Raw genomic sequence first — 22,002 nt, 5'->3', positions numbered from 1 at the left:
AAGCCTCTTCCACGAGCAAAACATGATCAGCACCAAGGCTCCATGGGTGTTAGAATCATTACTGTGTAATCTAGATTATTGACTCTAGTGCAAGTGGGAGACTGAAGGAAATATGCCCTAGAGGCAATAATAAAGATATTATTTATTTCCTTATATCATGATAAATGTTTATTATTCATGCTAGAATTGTATTAACCGGAAACATAATACATGTGTGAATACATAGACAAAACAAAGTGTCACTAGTATGCCTCTACTTGACTAGCTCGTTAATCAAAGATGGTTATGTTTCCTAACCATGGACAAAGAGTTGTCATTTGATTAACGGGATCACATCATTAGTTGAATGATCTGATTGACATGACCCATTCCACTAGCTTAGCACCCGATCGTTTAGTATGTTGCTATTGCTTTCTTCATGACTTATACATGCTCCTATGACTATGAGATTATGTAACTCCCGTGTGCCGGAGGAACACTTTGTGTGCTACCAAATGTCACAACGTAACTAGGTGATTATAAAGGTGCTCTACAGGTGTCTCCAAAGGTACATGTTGGGTTGACGTATTTCGAGATTAGGATTTGTCACTCCGATCGTCGGAGAGGTATCTCTGGGCCCTCTCGGTAATGCACATCACTTAAGCCTTGCAAGCATTGCAACTAATGAGTTAGTTGCGGGATGATGCATTACGGAACGAGTAAAGAGACTTGCCAGTAACGAGATTGAACTAGGTATTGGATACCGATGATCGAATCTTGGGCAAGTAACATACCGATGACAAAGGGAACAACGTATGTTGTTATGCGGTCTGACCGATAAAGATCTTCGTAGAATATGTAGGAGCCAATATGGACATCCAGGTCCCGCTGTTGGTTATTGACCGGAGACGTGTCTCGGTCATGTCTACATTGTTCTCGAACCGTAGGGTCCGCACGCTTAAAGTTACGATGATAGTTTCATTATGAGTTTATGTATTTTGATGTACCGAAGGTTGTTCAGAGTCCCGGATGTGATCACGGACATTACGAGGAGTCTCGAAATGGTCGAGACATAAAGATTGATATATTGGACGGCTATATTCGGACACCGGAAGTGTTCCGGGGAAGTTTTGGATAAAACCGGAGAACCGGGGGGTTACCGGAACCCCCCGGGGGGTTAATGGGCCTCATGGGCCTAAAGTGGAGAAGAGGAAAGGCAGCCAGGGCAGGCCGCGCGCCCCCTCTCCCCCTAGTCCGAATTGGACAAGGAGGGAGGGGCGGCGCCCCCCCTCCTTTCGTTCCTCTCCTCTCTTCCTTCCTTCCCCCTCTCCTACTTGGACAAGGAAAGCTACTAGGGTCGGCCGCACCCCCCCTTGGCTCCTTTATATACGGGGGCAAGGGGGCACCCTAGGACACACAAGTTGATCTTCGTGATCGTTCCTTAGCCGTGTGCGGTGCCCCCCTCCACGATATTACACCTCGATCATATTGTAGCGGTGCTTAGGCGAAGCCCTACGACGGTTAAACATCAAGATAGTCACCACGCCGTCGTGCTGACGAAACTCCTTCCCGAAGCTTTGCTGGATCGGAGCCCGGGGTGCGTCATCGAACTGTACGTGTGTCAAGAACTCGAAGGTGCCGGATTAACGGTGCTTGGATCAGTTGGACCGGGAAGACGTACGACTACTTCCTCTACGTTGCGTCAACGCTTCCGCGTCGATCTACAAGGGTACGTAGATCACACTCTCCCCTCTCGTTGCTATGCATCACCATGATCTTGCGTGTGCGTAGGAAATTTTTTGAAATTACTACGTTCCCCAACAGGCTTTATAGCATTGCTTACGAGAGCTTGCTTTCTTTGCCCATAAATGGACCTGACTGGGCCATGATGCGAATCCTTAAGTGGGTCGCATGCCGATTTAAGTGCGGCGCCGCTTGCCGCTTTATGGGGTCTTCTATCCGACCGTGTGGCTTTCTCATTTTTTGAATGCGAGGGCTCTAGGGCCTCTTCGTCGAATTCAGGCAGTAGCTTTCTTTTCGGATAGCTTTTAGTGCGGCGACCGTCGCCGTATTTATCTGCGGTATTGATTACTTTGCTCCATCTAATCCGGAGTGCATCTTCCGCTGTTTTTAGCTTCCGCTTCTGCTTTTTTAGGCTACGTGAAGTTGCAACGAGCCTCTCGTGGAGATTCTTCTGCTCCATGGGTTTATCCGGTGTGAGGTCGTCTGGAATGCCGTTTTCGCCGGAGAAGGGATGTTCGGTTTCTCTATCCGTGTTGCCCTGTTCGGACGGTTGCTCTAAGGCCTGCTCGTCGTCTACCGGCTCGTCCTGCTCTATGGCTGGGTTTTTATAGAGGCGGGGCTTGGGTCGGCATTTATGCCGACGCTTTGATTGCTTTTCGGGGGGTCGATCTCCCGTTCCATCCCCTTTTTCCTCGTTGTCGCTTCCTTTAGGGGTATCCACCATGTACACATCGTGAGATGAGGTGGCTGTCCAATGCCTTATGGGCATTGGTTCATCGGTATCTCCTGTATCGTCATCCATGCTGTCGATGTCTCCGGAGTCGAAGTTGAGCACGTCGTTTAAATTGTCGACAGTGGCTACCAAGTGGGTGGTGGGTGGGCTTTGAATTTCTTCATCGTCCGTATCCCATCCTCGCTGACCGTAGTTCGGCCAGGGCTCTCCTGATAAGGAGAGAGACTTGAGAGAATTCAGGATATCGCCAAAAGGCGAGTGCTGAAAGATGTCCGCGGTGGTGAACTCCATTATTGGCGCCCAATCGGATTCGATCGGTAGGGGCGCGGGGGGTTCGGAGTTCGGAAAGGAGTCCGGATCCTCGAAGTCACGGATCATGCAGAGTGCAGGGCTAGTGTTCGGCTCGATCGCCTTTGAGATCGCAGCCCCCGAGGTGACGTCCAACCGCTCATCCTCGATTGGCGCAATAGGCTCCGAGTTAGGGGTCAGAACCGATGCGTGTGCGGCCTCCAGGACACTGTCCGGAGGTAGAGCTAGATCATGCCCCTCGAGATAGTGCGGCGCGCTTGACCGTGGCTCGAACCCGTTGAAGATCAAGTCTCCGCGGATGTCAGCCATGTAGTTTAAGCTTCCAAACCTGACTTGATGGCCATGGGCGTAGCTTTCGATCTGCTCCAGGTGGCCAAGCGAATTGGCCCGCAGAGCGAAGCCGCCGAAGACGAAGATCTGTCCGGGGAGAAAAGTCTCACCCTGGACCGCATCGTTGTTGATGATCAAAGGAGCCATCGGGCCTAAAGGCGATGACACAGAGGAACTCTCAATGAAAGCACCAATGTCGGTGTCAAAACCGGCGGATCTCAGGTAGGGGGTCCCGAACTGTGGGTCTAGGCCGGATGGTAACAGGAGGCAGGGAACACGATGTTTTACCCAGGTTCTGGCCCTCTTGATGGAGGTAAAACCCTACGTCCTGCTTGATTAATATTGATGATATGGGTAGTACAAGAGTAGATCTACCACGAGATCAAGGAGGCTAAACCCTAGAAGCTAGCCTATGGTATGATTGTTGTCTATGGAGTTGATGTCCTACGGACTACAACCCTCCGGTTTATATAGACACCGGATAGTGTTAGGGTTACATAGAGTCGGTTACAATGGTAGGAGATCTTGAATATCCGCACCGCCAAGCTTTCCTTCCACGCCAAGGAAAGTCCCATCCGGACACGGGATGAAGTCTTCAATCTTGTATCTTCATAGTCCAGGAGTCCGGCTGAAGGTATAGTCCGGCTACCCGAACACCCCCTAATCCAGGACTCCCTCACTCACCGAGCTGTGGCATGATGACCGCCAAGACCAGCATGAATTTCGGCCAAGAGCTGTCGCCCCTTTTCTTCGGAGATACTCCTTTGAAGGACTCCGGTAGTGCTTTTCTTGCAGAGTTCTCCTTCATGAACCTTGTAGGTTTTCGAGCGTTGAACGATGCATCGAGCCTCATTCTGGTCCTCGGGGAGCTCTCGCCTATTGAGGTAGGCCAGGAATGGTTCGGTCCATGGAGCGATTCTTGCCATGATTGCATGGGCCGATGGTGTTGGTTCGGTGGCCGAGTCCCCGATGATATTGGGATTATGTTCGGCAACTGGGGGTATGATCGGATCCGGACTGGCGTTGCTGCTCTCGTCCTGCCATACCATGGATGGCTTGAAGAGCCTTTCCACGAATGTGTTCGGTGGGACGGGGTCACGCTTAGCCCCCATGCGAGCAAGGATGTCTGCTGCCTGATTGCTCTCTCGAGCCACGTGATGAAACTCGAGCCCCTCAAATCGAGCTGATATTTTGAGTATAGCGTTGCGGTAAGCCGCCCCCTTCAGATCTTTGGCATCAAAACATCCGTTTATTTGGGATATTGCGAGGTTTGAATCCCTGCGCACCTCAAGCCATTGTATGCCCATAGAGACAACCATCCGAAGACCGTGCAATAAGGCCCCTATTCGGCTGTGTTGTTAGAGTCCGTATACAATATTTGGAGCACGTAACAGACTGTATTTCCTGTGGGGGATGTCACGACGACGCCAGCCCCAAGTACGGCTAGCATTTTAGGGCCATCGAAGTGCATCACCCAGTTGGAATACGTGCCATACTCTTTATTGAGTTCGGCCTCTGTCCATTCGGCGACGAAGTCAGCCAACACCTGATAATTAATTGCTCGACGTGGTTCGTATGTTATTTCAAATGGTAAGAGCTCAATAGCCCATTTGGCAATCCGGCCGGTGGCGTCCCGGTTGTTTCTAATATCATTGAGCGGTACTTCTGAAGCTACCGTGATCGAGCACTCTTGAAAGTAGTGCCACAGCTTGCGGGATGCCATAAAGACCGCATATGCTATCTTCTGATAATGCGGGTATCGAGATTTTCATGGTGTAAGGACCGTTGATACGTAGTATACTGGTTTTTGGGTTAGGAATTTATGCCCCTCTTCTTTTTGTTCGACGACAAGCACCGCACTCACCACCTGGTGAGTTGCCTATATGTAGAGCAACATTGGTTCACCGACGTTTGGTGCGGCCAGGATGGGGTTGCTTGCTAGCAATGTTTTTAATTCCTCCAGTCCGGCTGTTGCAGCGTCCGTCCACACAAAATGGTCGGTGCGTCGGAGCAGGCGATACCGTGGCAATGCCTTTTATCCTAGTCTGGAGATAAAATGGCTCAAGGCAGCCACACACCCGGCTAGTTTTTGGACCTGCTTGAGGTCAGTTGGTGTTGCCAATTGTGATAGGGCACGGATTTTGCCTGGGTTTGCTTCAATCCCTCTATTGGAGACAAGAAACCCGAGCAGTTTACCGGCGGGAACGTCGAAAACACACTTTTTCGGATTGAGCCTTATGTCATATGTTTGGAGGTTGTCAAATGTGAGGCGTAAGTCATCCACCAATGATTCAACATGCTTGGTTTTGATGACTACATCATCTACATATGCCTCCACAGTCTTGCCGATTTGCTTTGCTAGGAATGTTTGAATCATGCGTTGGTAAGTGGCGCCAGCGTTCTTGAGCCCGAAAGGCATAGTGTTGAAGTAGAAAGGCCCATACGGGGTGATGAATGGCGTTGCGGCTTGGTCGGATTCTTTATCTTAATTTGATGGTATCTGGAGTATGCTTCGAGGAAACACAGTGAATCGTGTCCCGCGGTTGCATCAATAATCTGGTCGATGCGAGGTAGTGGGAAGGGGTCCTTAGGGAAGGCCTTGTTGAGGTCTTTGAAATCGACACATACACGCTAGGATTTGTCCTTCTTTGGTACCATGACCAGGTTTGCTAGCTAGTCCGGATGTTTGATCTCTCTGATAAACCTGGCTTCGAGTAGCTTGGCTAGCTCCTCCCCCATAGCCTGTCGCTTGGGTTCAAAAAATCACCGGAGCGTTTGCTTCACCGGCTTGTATCCCTTCAGTATATTGTTGCTATGTTCAGCCAGCGCGCGTGGGATTCCTGGCATATCCGAGGGGTGCCAGGCGAAGATGTCCCAGTTCTCGCGCAAGAACACGCGCAATGCAACATCGACCGTCGGGTCCAGCTTGTTGGGGAACGTAGCAGAAATTCAAAATTTTCCTACGTGTCACCAAGATCTATCTATGGAGAAACCAGCAACGAGGGAAGGAGAGTGCATCTACATACCCTTGTAGATCGCTAAGTGAAAGCGTTCAAGAGAACGGGGTTGAAGGAGTCGTACTCGTCGTGATCCAAATCACCGGAGATCCTAGTGCCGAACGGACGGCACCTCCGCGTTCAACACACGTACAGCCCGACGACGTCTCCCATGCCTTGATCCGGCAAGGAGAGAGGGAGAGGTTGAGGAAGACTCCATCCAGCAGCAGCACAACGGCGTGGTGGTGGTGGAGGAGCGTGGTACTCCAGCAGGGCTTCGCCAAGCACCACGAGATATGAGGAGAAAGAGAGGTAGGGCTGCGCCAGGGAGAGGTCAAGAACTCATGTGTTTTGGGCAGCCCAAACCTCATGTATATATAGGGGGAGGGGAGGGCTGCGCCCCCACCTAGGGTTCCCTCCCTAGGGGTGGCGGCAGCCCCGAGATCCCATCTGGGTGGCGGCCACAAGGGGAGAGAGGGGGAGGCGCACCTGGGGTGGGCCTTAGGGCCCATCTGCCCTAGGGTTTGCCCCCCCCTTCCCTCTTGGAGGCGCCTTGGGCCCTTGTGGGGGGGCGCACCAGCCCACCTGGGGCTGGTCCCCTCCCACACTTGGCCCATGTAGCCCTCCGGGGCTTGTGGCCCCACTTGGTGGACCCCCGGGACCCTCCCGGTGGTCCCGGTACGTTACCGATAAACCCCGAAACTTTTCCGGCGACCAAAACAGGACTTCCCATATATAAATCTTTACCTCGGACCATTCCGGAACTCCTCGTGACGTCCGGGATCTCATCCAGGACTCCGAACAATATTCGGTAACCACGTATATCTATTCCCTATAACCCTAGCGTCATCAAACCTTAAGTGTGTAGACCCTACGGGTTCGGGAAACATGCAGACATGACCGAGATAACTCTCTGGTCAATACCAACAGCGGGATCTGGATACCCATGTTGGCTCCCACATGCTCCACGATGATCTCATCGGATGAACCATGATGTCAAGGACTTAATCAATCCCGTATACAATTCCATTTGTCTATCGGTACGATACTTGCCCGAGATTCGATCGTCGGTATCCCGATACCTTGTTCAATCTCGTTACCGGCAAGTCTATTTACTCGTTCCGTAACACATCATCCCGTGATTAACTCCTTGATCACATTGTGCACATTATGATGATGTCCTACCGAGTGGGCCCAGAGATACCTCTCCGTTTACACGGAGTGACAAATCGCAGTCTCGATTCGTGCCAACCCAACAGACACTTTTGGAGATACCTGTAGTGTACCTTTATAGCCACCCATTTACGTTGTGACGTTTGGCACACCCAAAGCACTCCTACGGTATCCGGGAGTTGCACAATCTCATGGTCTAAGGAAATGATACTTGACATTAGAAAAGCTTTAGCATACGAACTACATGATCTTGTGCTAGGCTTAGGATTGGGTCTTGTACATCACATCATTCTTCTAATGATGTGATCCCGTTATCAATGACATCCAATGTCCATGGTCAGGAAACCGTAACCATCTATCGATCAATGAGCTAGTCAACTAGAGGCTTACTAGGGACATGGTGTTGTCTATGTATCCACACATGTATCTGAGTTTCCTATCAATACAATTCTAGCATGGATAATAAATGATTATCATGAACAAGGAAATATAATAATAATCAATTTATTATTGCCTCTAGGGCATATTTCCAACACAGTTGTGACCCGATAGAAGCTGTTTTCTTGGGATCCGTCAGGTGGACTTGAAATTTGACTATTTTGTCAACTGGCTTGAAAGAGGTGGATTTAGGCCTTTTATCAAGGATTACATCGTCCCTATCCACTGTGGAACGCAGAGCAGTGAGTTCCTCGGCCGCTAGGGCTTCGGACAGTGCCTCAAGGGCCAGGGATGCGGTTTTATTTTCGGCGTGGAGTGCTATGTCCGGATCACTGGAAATAGTGATAACACCATTGGGCCTGGGCATTTTGAGCTTCATATACCCGTAATGAGGTATAGCTTGAAAGCGTGTGAATGCATCTCGCCCTAACAGGGCATGATATCCGCTGTTGAAAGGAGCCACCTGGAAGATTATCTCTTCGGACCTATAGTTTTCTGGTGTGCCGAATACCACATCTAGTTTAATTTCCCCTGAGCATCTTGCTTCCCTGCTGGGGATGATTCCCCTAAAGGATGTATTGCTCTTCTCAATGCGACTCCTGTCCATTTGCATTTTATTGAGCATGTCCTCATAGATGAGGTTCAGCCAGCTGCCACCGTCCATTAGCACTTTAGTGAGCCGAAAGCCGTCCACGATTGGTTTTAGGACCAAAGTGGCTGGTGCCCGGACTAAGCGGGACCTTGGTTCGTCCTCGGCATTGAAAGTGGTCGCCGTATCATTCCAAGGGTTTATTGCTGCTATTTGGCACACTTCGGCGAAGTCACGGAGTGCCTTTTGCGCCGATTATTTGATGAGAAGATCTCGAAGATCGTGAATACTTTGAGATCGGTGTCCTCCAAAGAGTACTTCATTGGGGTATTGTTGGTGAGGATACCCTCGCCGCTCTTGGCCACCTGCCGGAGTATCCAACATGCCTGTAGGCTATGTGTTGATTCGGTATTCGGCGTCATGTGTATTTGACAGGGCCTACCGAGCCATTCCTCGAAGACAGTTATATGTCCCGTAAAGGACTTGGTTTTCTTGTCCATGGGGTGATGATCAGGTGCCCCGCAAGGGTGCATCATTTTTGCCTGCCCGGGAGATGGCTTAAAGGCATGCGGTTCCTAGCAGGTTGTCTGATTTTTCCAGGCGCTTTTCATTGTGCAGAACTTCCATACTATGTGTGCCAAATCTGCAAAGTGCAGTACGCGACGGCGATTGAGGACATTAAGGATTCCCTCGTCCATACATTTGTTGCGAAATACTAAAATTGCGTCGTCGTCGCATCAGTCTTTTATCTTGTTTTTAACAAGAAGGAATCTGGCCCAAAAGTGATGGACTGTCTCCCAAGGCTGCTGCCGCACATACATTAAGTCACATATGTCCGGAGGGCCGGAATTGCTTGGAGAATATTGCTTGTGGTGGGTGGGCGGGCTTAAATTCGCACCGTGACTCCCTATGGAACCTGGAGTTTGAAGAATTTCCGAGATTACCAGCCCAGTTTCCGGAGTGTCCGGAGAAATCTCAGGCTTAATGTCCGATTTTGTACTCGGAGGATAGGGAGTGTCCTCCCGAGGATGGGTATCCGGTTTTCCGGGTTCGGAAATCCGAACGTAGTTTGTTCTCAACGTAGGAGAAGAATCATTGTCAGCTTGTTCCTCCCCAACCGCTACCTGATGGGTGATCAGTGGAGTTTTAATTTCTCTCTAGTCGGGTTTAAGCCCGATCGGATCATAGTCAATCGAGACCCCCAGGGCGGCGATGCGATCTAGCAGCTCGTTCAAAGACGATAGATCTGCCGGATCCATCTTGTCGGAGTATTCGGGGCTGATACAGAGGGGGTTTTCGGTGACTTGGGGGGTTGCTTTCGGCTTAACGGCCGAACGGGCACCCATGGTGAAGTCGCCAAGCCGGACGGTTTTCGCTGAAACTAAGGCTCCTCCGGAAGTGATGCTGTCCTTGATGAAAAGGCGAGCCATCGAGCCTTTCGACGAGGCACGGTGGAATTCTCAATGAAAGAACCAATGTCGGTGTCAAAACCGGTAGATCTCGGGTAGGGGGTCCCGAACTGTGCTTCTAAGGAACGAAGGTAACAGGAGACAGGGACACAATGTTTACCCAGGTTCAGGCCCTCTTGATGGAGGTAATATACCCTACGTAATGGCTAAACCCTAGATGTCTAGCCTATATGATTACGATTATGATTATCTCTAAGAACTAAACCCTCCGGTTTATATAGACACCGGAGGGGGCTAGGGTTGTACAAAGTCGGTTTACAGAGAAAGGAATCTTCATATCCGCACGCCAAGCTTGCCTCCTACGCCAAGGAGAGTCCCATCTGGACACGGGGGGAAGTCTTCCGTCTTGTATCTTCACGGCCCATCAGTCCGGCCCACGTCACGTAGCCCGGACGCCCGAGGACCCCGTAATCCAGGACTCCCTCAAGGAGCGCCTTTGGTCTCGCTGCTTCTGGCGACAATCAGACACTTTATGACCTGGCCTGGATCAGTAGCCACAGAAGGTGTCACGGCCTGACTGGGCCTTCTTAGCATAAGGAGGGCGACCCATCCCCCTGAAGTTGTGCACAGGAGCGGTGGAGTTGTGAGACGAGCAGACGACATAGGAGCTCGGGCAGCCAACACTAAAGGAACCGCAAGCAACCCAGCAGAACGAAGGCGGGTGTCCTCAGCATGAAGCTCAGCGAGGACCTCCGAGGTAGGAACACGACCACGCGCAAACAAGTGAGTACGTCGAGGTTCAAACTCGGAGCGGAGGCGAGATAAGAACTCATGGATCTGTTGAAACACCAGGTCGGACCGCATAGTCTGGCAGCAGCGGCAGGATTCACAATTGTCCGAAGAGAGTCAAACTGGCGCCAGATGGCAGAACTCTATGTGTAGAACTCATCAACAGAAGAGTCACCCTGCTGAAGAGCATGCTCCTGACGCACCACAGATAAGTAGAGAGCATCACTAGAGGGATGATAGCGCTAACAGAGATAAGACCCCATTGGTGCAACAGTGCCTAGGCCCATGAACTCCGAAGCAAACTAAGGGAGGACACTCGCAGTGAGAATAGCAGCAGCCCGAGCATCATCATTGGACCACTGAGTGTAAGCAGCCAGATCATCACGCTAGACGGAAAGAGCATCAGAATAAGCAGATACCTGTTGATCATAAGAACCAACTGCAGCAGCATCGAGAGCCTTGGCTGCATCCCGATCAGCTTGAGTGGCCTCAGCAGCAAGAACCGGCGGTACTGGCAGGGTAGGAGCCACGGGAGCAATAGGGCAGGGCAGACAGGGGACCTCGCCGGAGAGAACACCCCACAGCAGAAGACCGCACATATGGAGTACAGCAAATATGAACAGAATGTCCTTAGGGTTAACAGAATGTCCAATTCATTTTATACCACTTGCAAGTTGCAACTAGCACTACACTACCTTGAGGGAAAACAGAACCAGTGTCTCGCCTACCCAAAGTTCAGTCATTACAACATACAGCCAGGAGTATGTGTAAAGTACCAGAGACTATTTCTTCCTGAGTGTCAAGCATCAATCCAAGAAACACAGCGAGTCACTAGCACAGCGAGTCACTAACATCTGCTCATTTCACATAATATACAAGACTTCACACTATTAAATCCGACAAGTTACACTTGACAGGACAGGTACATACAAGTAGAACGACCTACATATACCACATAGAAGAGCACCAGCATCAACAACATCACATGCCACAGCATACATAATAGAAGAAATTACCAACTACAATTTGAGCATCAACTAGGCAAGTCTGTATCTCAGCAAAATAGAAGAACTTCATCTAAGAAAAATAGAAGAACTTCCCTGTGCCAACTAGCCATGGCTGTGTCTCAGCAACCGGAATTTAACTCTTAATACCTGCAGAACAGTCAATGTCATCCCAGTCAAACAAATTTGAAGTGCTCTCTCACAGCAAAACAAATTTTATATGATCCCCAAAAATAAGCATTAACTTTTCCGTGGTGCAGATTATACAAAAAATATCCAAAGCTGAATCATCCAAGTATACAAGCTAATAATACAAACGGAGAACAACAATAAGGGAACATTTAGTGTGCATTGCCACCTATATGCTGACATGTTTTCAAGATTCTTGCTATATAACTACGTACGATCACAGTAGAAATTAGGAGATCGGTGGCTCACCACCTATCATCTGAGGCAAACAAACTGAACTTTTAAGATTGTCAACTCAATCCAGATTTACTTTTGTGTGCCAACCCATATGTGAGGCTCAAGTACAAATGGAAAATGGCACAAAGGCATGCTTCTTGAAAATGCATCTTGTAAATTGGGTAGCCAAGCAAAAAAAAGATATATGAAAAGATAAAATTACCTAAGTTGTTTGACCAAGATAGCACGTTAGCAGATCTAGTGTGTTCACAGTTTCAGATCCGCCCCTTTCGCCCCAACTCTCCTGCCTACAAGCAAAAGTAGCCCAAACCATATGAAAATTCTAAGAGAAGTTGAGTCCAGGATAGAAAATGAAGCCACATATATCGCCAGGTCCAAAAAAGAATGGTAAAATTGATTACATGTTCAGAGAAAATGCATTTATCCAGAATTATTGTCGAGTCAGTTTTGTAACAGTTATGACCATAAGGCCAAAATAAAATATGCACGGATTGGGAACCCAGAGTTCCGACACAAGCATTACATAGTGCTACATGAAATTAATGAACTAGTACTACTCTTCGATAAAAATAGAGCGCATGGTATTATGAATTGACGATTTCTATCAAGAACGATCAAGTTAAATTTTAATCTTGCAAGGAAAAATAGTGAATAAGAAAACATAACAAGCTTTAAGCCGCCTCCAGATGTTCCAATTGCTTAATTACTCTATTGCCATTTCCCAATTTTTAGAACCCCCCTGATGAAAAGATCATTACTAGCACATAATCGGACTTAGCCATTAGCAATGGCCAGGCATCAAAGCAATATTCCTGTTCTAGCTTTAATGGACGTCTATAATAAGAAGAAGAAACTAGACAACCATAAGATGACCAGATCAACAGAGGAACAAATAAACAATGTATTTTTATGTATCTAGCTCAATCCTAATAACAGGAACAATGTTACCGCAATAACGTACCAAAGGTAACTGGAATGAATACGAGCGAAACAAACTAATTCGACTTTTTTGCTTGTGCAATGTAGATAGGGGGTATTACCTGGAGTACAGAAATTTCTGTAGGGATAAAACGTGTCTGTTTCTTTTAACAATATGTTTGATCTGCATTGAGTCGAGTTGGAGTGTGAAGTTGCCGGTCATAGTAGTGAGAACAATCACATTTGCGTCCTCATCATACCCGACGAAAAGTACAGAATCCATTCTCGTTGGAACCATACCCTCGAGTGGAATGGTTTTCTGCAGCAGCACCCATTCAAAAACACCATCACGGTTAGATTTCCTCTCCCATAATTCGATAGTGAGGTCCAACAAAACAGCGAGGCCAAGTCCATCATTCTCCATCCGTAAGAGCTGAAAACACCAGTTGTCGGTACCATGGTTTTCAACCGGCTTCTTGATCAGACCAAGACTTTGCATTTCCAAATCAAACACAAGGACATCACCTCCACGAATCAACAAGCAAAGTGCATTCCCGACAAGGATGCTGGGCCTTCTTAACCAAGACATTCCAGCTGTTTTCGTCATCGTCGAGAAAATATTTCCCCAAACACCAGACGCTGAGTCGTAGACAGAACAAAGTGCCGGTGTATTGTAGTCAGCAAAGATCAAAACCAATTTAAATGGGCTCGAGAAGCAATCTCCGTGGACATGCCCATCTTCGGCATTGACGCACAATACAGCGCCATGCCAGGCCCAGGAACGCCCCAATGTGCACCCTGGTGGAAAAGCCACAATGCGCTCTTCACCTGTGAGGGGATCCCACACGACGGTCTCAAGCTTATGCAGGTTGATTAGGAGAGAGAGGCCATGGCGGCAGCCCATGTATGCTTCATTTTGGTGGTAGGGTGTGCTGCTCTTGGGCAGGGAGAAGCGGGCAGCAGGGATGCGGTCTGGCGAGTCCATGGAAGGAATGAAGTTTTTAGCATACCCTCTGAAGAAGCCGAGCAGAGGAGGTTTCCGGTGATGCTTGCGGAAGCGTTTACGGAACTCGGGCTCGGAGAGGATGCTGCCCCACTGCTTGCATACAACGGACGCACGGGGGAGCGAGGATGGCTTTGGTGGGAGGCGGATGAGGATCTTGGTGAGGAGGTTGTCATCTCCGAGCACATCAGACAACGGGTCGGCTGGCGGCCTGGAACACAACAGCCTATTTCCATCCATAGACTGAGAACTGGGAGTGGGATTGACACTGACACAATAAAAGAAAATTTAATCAATTGACTGGTTTCTCCAATGATCTAGCACACATACGTACATCCATCCAGCACAGCATACACAAAGTAAGTAGCTGCTCTCACACATATGTACTCCCTCCGTTTCTTTTTACTCTGCATATAAGATTTGTCTGAAATCAAACTTTCTTAAGTTTGACCAAATTTATATAAAAAATATATTAAGATCTACAGTAAAAAAGTTATATAATATAAAAATATTTTCATGATGCATGTAATGATATTGGTTTCAGATTGTGAATGTTGATATTTTTTTCTTATAAAGCTGGTAAAACTTTACGAAGTTTGACTTGAGATATGCAGAGTAAAAAGAAATGGAAGGAGTACATCCAGCACGACATAGCATACAAGAAATTAAGAGGGAGAGGAACTAGATGGGGAATTTTACCCTTGGACTTGGGGAATCTCGGCAGCAGGATCCGCCATCTCTTCTCCTCCCTCTCAATTGTTGCAGCAGGGGAGGAATGTTAGGGTTCAATCAGAAGGGGAAATCTGGCTAGGGTTTTATTGTACGGAAAAGTTAAGAAGACGGATGAAGAAGGATTGGATGGAGAGGAAGAGGAAGGAGAAGGTTTTGCAGACCTCGAATCGGCGGTGGGTGGCTTCACTCCGCCAGACGGGGCGGCGGGATCAGGTCGCCGGCGGCTCCGCTCCTCCTTTATCTCTTGGACCAACTGTGTGAGGGTGGAGATTAGGGACTGACGAACGAGGGGGTACACAGAATGTAGAGAAAAATCCTTATTTGACACTAACCTAAAATGAGGTTCCTTATTTGGCCCTGGAGAAAAAAATCCCTTATTTGACATTCAGTATTAATTTATTTCCTTATGTGACACCGCTGTTGGTAAAGTTAGACCATTCCGTCAAAAAAATCGTGTGGACCAAAATACCCCTCTTCTAGTTGCTATCCTACATCAAACAAAGAAAACAAATCCCAACCCGAACCTGTCGCCCCCCACGTCTCTGTCTCGAGTCCCCACCCGAACCCTAGCGGCGGCGGCAACGGAGTGCTAGCTCGTGCCGTCGGCGGTGGCATAATATAGATTTACTTATTCTTGTATTATTCTTCCAACTATACAGGCTCACTGCTTTCCTATTGCTCATGTAGAGAACCACCAAAGAATAGGGGAAAGACAACCAAAACAGCTGAGGTATCCATTGTGCCTTGGAGGATGGAGCACCAACAAGAATGTGTTTTCCACCAAGGTTAGTAATTTTACACATATGCTCATGATTACATGAAAAAAATGTTGAATTCTAAGTAGCTTTCTGCTCACCATAGCCAAAGCTTAGAAACTACAACTAGGAAAAAGGGCAAACATGTTAACTCTAGTACTGCAACATCAAAAAGGTGATTACAACTAGTTTAGATTTACATTTTTGATTAAACTAAAACTTGTTGAGTATTCTGGTTGCTTCCTACTCACCATAACAAAAGCTTGGAGAATACAGACAAAAAGGGAAAGGGGGGCAAATCTGAATCGGTTTGATCCAAGAGGTATTGTTTTTGTTTTTCGCTCACATGTTATGTATAATTTTTTTTCATTTGCTAAATATTACTATTGCCATACATGTATAAGTGCAGACCTATAACCGTCTCAAATCAGTGGGAGCCAATTTCCATCCAGTTTCCTATGCCCGGCGATGAAACAAATGTTCCTGCGAAGGTTAGGGGCAAGAGTAAAAGAAAGAGTGTGCTGAAAAGATTCCTATGGTGCCACAAGACAGCCCAGCATGTGCACAAGAAACAAAAAATTAACCCTGCAAGCCCTTCAATGAGCACAAGAACCTCCATAAGCATGTGATTCTCATTTGTTTTCCTTTTATGTCATGGTTACTTTTGGAGGTTCTTTTGTGTTGCTCATGTGATGTACATGTGGACTTGACCTCATGTGTGAAACAATATGTGATGCATTCGCTGTGTACTACTTGTTGATGTATGTGGTAAGTGTGAACCTGAATGTGATGTATTCGTGAACATGGATGTTTCTTGTAGTTGTACATGTTGTGACGCATTTTGTATGTATATATATAAATTGTGTGAGATACGGGATCAAATTATAGGGGAGGTTCTACCCAATTTTTCATTTTTTCAATTAAAATCAGAGGATAATTTTTGGATTGAAATATGTTCGGTGACCAAATTATGGGGTCTTAATTGGTCATTTAACATGACCAAATATGCAACATCACTGTAGATATTGTCGCACATTTTTGGTCACCTTATGCACCAGGGGTAGAAAGGTCTCTTCGTGTCTGTCTTTAACACCGTTAGTTAACGAAATGCAGTAGAGTGTCATATTGGGAAAGAAATTTAGAGCAGATGTCAAATAGGGAAGAAAATTTTCTCCAGGGCCAAATAGGAAACCTTATCACAATTAATGTTGCTAAACCTCACTTTGATCCAAACCCAATTCAAATTCAAATTTAAAATAAAGTCAAATTATTATTTCCACGAACAGTAAAATAAAAATGTTTTCTAGGTTGCAAAATTTCACTAACTAACTGTCATGCATGAACCAACATTATTTGAATATTTGAAATGCCCTTAATCTATTTAAAATTGGACCAGCAACATTAAATTGAGACATTTCAATTTAAAAAATTAGCTAAACTATTCAGATTAAATTGAAACTTTGTGTGATACTTCAAAACCTTGTATAGTATTTATGTACCAAATTTAATATTCACCAAAATTCAATTTGTACTAAAAGACATTGCAAAACTAAGAAGAAATAATAAAACAGAAAAGGAAAAGAACATAAGGAAAATACACACTATGCACTTTGGCTCTAGGTCAACAGTGCGGCCCAGCCCACTGATGCGGCTTGAAACTGCGTCGGTATTTCCCTAAAGAGGAAGGGATGATGCAGTACATCTACGGTAGGTATTTCCCTTAGTTGTGAAACCAAGGTATCAATCCAGTAGGAGAACCAAGCAACACTATGTAAACGGTACCTGCACACAAAGAACAAATAGTTGCAACCGACGCGTAAGAGGGGTTGTCAATCCCTCCATGGTAAAAAGATAGTTAAATTTTTATGAGTTTGGATAAGTAGATCTGAATAAAACACGAAATAAAATAGGTAAAGAAAAAGTGCAGCAAGGTATTTTTGCGTTCTTGGAATAATATATCTGAAATAAAATACGGCAAAAGATAGATTGGAAAGCAAATATGATAAAAGATAGACCCGGGGCCGTAGATTTCACTAGTGGCTTCTCTCGAGAAAATAGCATACGGTGGGTAAACAAATTACTGTTGGGCAATGGATAGAAGAACAAATAATTATGACAATATCCAAGGCAATGATCATGTATATAGGCATCATGTCCAAGATTAGTAGACCAACGATTCTCCATCTACTACTATTACTCCAGACATCGAACGCTATCCAGCATGCATCTAGTGTATTAAGCTCATGGAGAAACAGAGTAATGCAATAAGAACGATGACATGATGTAGACAAGATCTATTCATGTAGGAATAGACCCCATATTTTTATCCTTAATAGCAATGATACATACGTGCCTTGCTACCCCTTTTGTCACTGGGTGAGGACACCGTATGATCGAACCCATCACAAAGCACCTCTTCCCATTGCAAGAAAAATCAATCTAGTTGGCCTAACTAAACCAAACATTCGGATAAGAAATACGAGGCTATAAATAATCATGCATATAAGAGATCAAAGAAGACTTAAATAATATTCATGGATATTGATCTGATCATAAACTCGAACTGAAGAAAATATGCCCTAGAGGCAATAATAAAGTTGTTATTTTATATTTCCTTATTCATGATAAAGGTTTATTATGTTGGGGAACGTAGCATAAATTCAAAATTTTCCTACGTGTCACCAAGATCTATCTATGGAGTCATCTAGCAACGAGGGAGGAGTGGATCTAGATACCCTTGTAGATCGCGCGCGGAAGCGTTCAAGAGAACGGGGTTGATGGAGTCGTACTCGTCGTGATCCAAATCACCGATGATCCTAGCGCCGAACGGACGGCACCTCCGCGTTCAACACACGTACGGAGCAGCCAGGGCTTAGGTTTTTGCTGCCCTCCCTTCCCCCCACTATATATAGGGCCAAGGGAGAGGGGGAGGCGCAGCCTTGGCCCTTCCTCCAAGGAAGGGTGCGGCCAGGGAGGAGTCCCTCCTCCCCAAGGCACCTCGGAGGTGCCTTCCCCCTTTAGGACTCTTCCTCTCCCTTGATTCTTGGCGCATGGGCCTCTTGGGGCTGGTGCCCTTGGCCCATATAGGCCAAGGCGCACCTCGTACAGCCCATGTGGCCCCCCGGGGCAGGTGGCCCCACCCGGTGGACCCCCGGGACCCTTCCGGTGGTCCCGGTACAATACCGGTGACCCCGAAACTTGTCCCGATGGCCGAAATAGCACTTCCTATATATAATTCTTTACCTCCAGACCATTCCGGAACTCCTCGTGACGTCCGGGATCTCATCCGGGACTCCGAACAACTTTCAGGTTACCGCATACTAATATCTCTATAACCCTAGCGTCACCGAGCCTTAAGTGTGTAGACCCTACGGGTTCGGGAGACATGCAGACATGACCGAGATGACTCTCCGGTCAATAACCAACATGCAGACATGATCTGGATACCCATGTTGGCTCCCACATGTTCCACGATGATCTCATCGGATGAACCACGATGTCAAGGACTTAATCAATCCCGTATGCAATTCCCTTTGTCTATCGGTATGATACTTGCCCGAGATTCGATCGTTGGTATCCCGATACCTTGTTCAATCTCGTTACCGGCAAGTCTCTTTACTCGTTCCGTAACACATCATCCCGTGATCAACTCCTTGATCACATTGTGCACATTATGATGATGTCCTACCGAGTGGGCCCAGAGATACCTCTCCGTTTACACGGAGTGACAAATCCCAGTCTCAATTCGTGCCAATCCAACAGACACTTTCGGAGATACCTGTAGTGTACCTTTATAGCCACCCAGTTACGTTGTGACGTTTGGTACACCCAAAGCACTCCTACGGTATCCGGGAGTTGCACAATCTCATGGTCTAAGGAAATGATACTTGACATTAGAAAAGCTTTAGCATACGAACTACATGATCTTGTGCTAGGCTTAGGATTGGGTTTTTGTCCATCACATCATTCTCCTAATGATGTGATCCCGTTATCAACGACATCCAATGTCCATGGCCAGGAAACCGTAACCATCTATTGATCAACGAGCTAGTCAACTAGAGGCTTACTAGGGACATGGTGTTGTCTATGTATCCACACATGTATCTGAGTTTCCTATCAATACAATTATAGCATGGATAATAAACGATTATCATGAACAAGGAAATATAATAATAACTAATTTATTATTGCCTCTAGGGCATATTTCCAACATATTATTCATGCCATTTTATTGATCGGAAACTTAAATACATGTGTGAATACATAAACAGATATCGTGTCCCTAGTAAGCCTCTACTAGACTAGCTTGTTGATCAAAGATGGTTAAGGTTTTCTAACCATGGGCTTGTGTTGTCATTTGATAACAGGATCACATCACTAGGATAATGATGTGAGACAAGACCCACACGTTAGCTTAGCATAAGGATCGTCCAGTTTATTGATATTGCTTTATTCATGTCAAATATTTATTCCTTCGACTATGAGATTATGCAACTCCTGAATACCGTAGGAATACCTTGTGTGCTATCAAACGTCACAACGTAACTGGGTGATCATAAAAATTCTCTACAGGTACCTCTGAAGGTGTTTGTTGTGTTGGCATAGATCGAGATTAGATTCGTCACTCCGAGTATAGGAGAGGTATCTCTGCGCCCTCTCGGTAATACACATCATAAAGCTTGCAAGCAAATGACTAAGGAGTTAGTCACGAGGTGATGTATTACGGAATGAGTAAAGAGACTTGCCGGTAACGGTATTGAACTAGGTATAGAGATACCGACGACCGAATCTAGGGCAACTAACATATCGATGGACAAAGGTCGATTAGGACAGCGAGGCCGTGTCGACAGCCCCTGAAGACCTCGTAGTCATTTTAGGGTATGGCGCTCTTGGGCAGGGAGAAACGGGCAGCAAGGATGCAGTCAGGCGAGCCCATCATGGGAGTGAAGCAGTTAGCAAATGCGTTGAAGAAGCCGAGAAGAGGAGGCTTCCGGTGGTGCTTGCGGAAGCGTTTGTGGAACACAGGGTCCGAGAGGATGCTGCTCCAGCGCTTGGATACAGCAGACACGCAGGGCAGGGAGGACGGCTTGGGAGGGAGACAGACGAGGATCCCCCCATGCTGCACCGCCGCCGTCTCGTCTCGTCGTCGCCATACCTGCTTCACTGCCATGCCGTCGAAGCTCAAGTCTGAGAGAAAGACCGACTTCAACGGGTTGTGAGCACGTGGCCCCAATCACTTCAGCTTCAAATTTCAGTGCGACAACACTCACTACTGAATCAATCCGTTCAAGAAGGCAGACATCACAACACGAGCCTATGACGTCGCCGCTTGGCGATTTGGCCGGCTGCGATAGGTGCTCAACTTGCTGGAGGTCACAACCCAAGAGGATACAGAGTTCATCGATCCACCGGTGACCATTTTGCTGATCAATGAGGAGGGGAGAAGAAGAAGGAAATCCGCATTATTCCCGGCGAGAGAGAGGCCATGGCGAGGTTCGCGGGGGAGAACCCCCAGTACGTGAAGTACGAGGCAGAGTTCTTCTAGAAGCGAAACCACGGGAAGAAGAAGGAGGAGGAGGTGAAGAAGGAGGAGGCTGACCTATCGACGGTGATCAACCTTTCGTCATCGGATGAGGAGGAGTTCACCTTCGATCCAGAGGAGACCCTGACATATTGGAACTCTGTCGAGGCTGACTATATGTCGAACGAGTGGTGTAATAAAGATCTGTTATGTTTAATCAAGTAGTATGATGAACAATAATGTTTAATGTTTAAATATATGCAACGTTTGGACGTTTGTTTGAATTGATGTATGCAGTATGCTTTCAAAAAAAATTAGGCCATCTATTGGAGTTGTTGGTTTTTGATGCAGTGGAAAACCAGTTTTAGGTGTTGCGAATTTTTTTCCAACCACCTTTTCATGCCTTATTTTAGGGCACCTATTGGAGATGCTCTCAGCAGCTAGAAAGTCACTAACTAAACTGCTAACTTCACTAATACATACTATATTACAAAATATTAGTACAAACAAGTTAGCAAATTACACTACTAAATCCTACAAAGCCACTTCACACGCAACAACGTACAATGATAAAGGATGGAACAACTAACATAGTATACAGAGTGTTATTAATTTCAGCATGGGCCATACCAGTGGCTACATTAACAAAAAAGAAAGAGAAAAATGAAAAAAAACGAAAGAAAATGAGACCTATTGTCTTACCACACTTGTGCTTCACAGTAACACCGTGTATTTCATATAGAGAGTCTCCATGTTTTTCATTTCCATATATTAGTGGGATTTTTATATTATAGAACTTGAGTTGCATATTCCGATGACGAGCTTTCTCAAACGCTCGAGGTCTTCATGAGCAAACTCACTTACTTTCATATAGATAGTTTTCATACACTTATAGCTCTAGTACATCTGTTACATAGCAATCCCTACTCCTCGCATTGACATCGATTGTAAGGCCCCTCTGTTGCCGAACGATCAAGCCTCGTCGATGTGAGACTTTCTCATACATTTTTGTCTTCCCTTATAAATCCCCATAATCATTCTCTTTGCCATCCAAATTGCTAAGTCCCTAACTCACGCTCAAGTATTGCATGAGAATTAAAAATGTTGAAGCGAGAAAAAGTATGATTCAATTGTTTCGTTTGGCACCGGGGCTGT

At 46.6% G+C, this 22,002-nt stretch overlaps 1 protein-coding gene across 6 annotated transcripts; it reads right to left on the bottom strand.

Moving 5' to 3' along the window:
• Positions 1-11,349: 11,349 nt before the first annotated feature.
• LOC125528967 (uncharacterized) lies at positions 11,350-14,899 on the bottom strand. Of its 6 annotated transcripts, none has more exons than XM_087529061.1 (6): positions 14,733-14,899; positions 14,539-14,646; positions 14,217-14,246; positions 12,959-14,107; positions 12,121-12,205; positions 11,350-11,642 (listed from the first exon to the last, which is right to left on the bottom strand). In XM_087529061.1, exons 2-5 carry the CDS (start codon positions 14,574-14,576, stop codon positions 12,121-12,123), a joined length of 1,302 nt encoding a protein of 433 aa, XP_087385187.1. In that variant the 5' UTR covers positions 14,577-14,646; positions 14,733-14,899; the 3' UTR covers positions 11,350-11,642. The 6 variants fall into 6 exon arrangements, with proteins under 6 accessions (XP_087385187.1, XP_087385188.1, XP_087385189.1 ...); XM_087529062.1 differs by having other exon boundaries at positions 14,539-14,642; XM_087529063.1 differs by having other exon boundaries at positions 14,539-14,588.
• Between the last annotated feature and the right edge of the window lie 7,103 nt (positions 14,900-22,002).

Source organism: Triticum urartu, chromosome 6A (assembly GCF_056163025.1).
Source record: "Triticum urartu cultivar PI428250 chromosome 6A, HENAU_Tu73, whole genome shotgun sequence".
Classification (NCBI taxonomy): Eukaryota; Viridiplantae; Streptophyta; class Magnoliopsida; order Poales; family Poaceae; genus Triticum; species Triticum urartu.
Note: the sequence above shows the minus strand (reverse complement) of the source record. Positions and strands in the feature narration are given on the sequence as shown.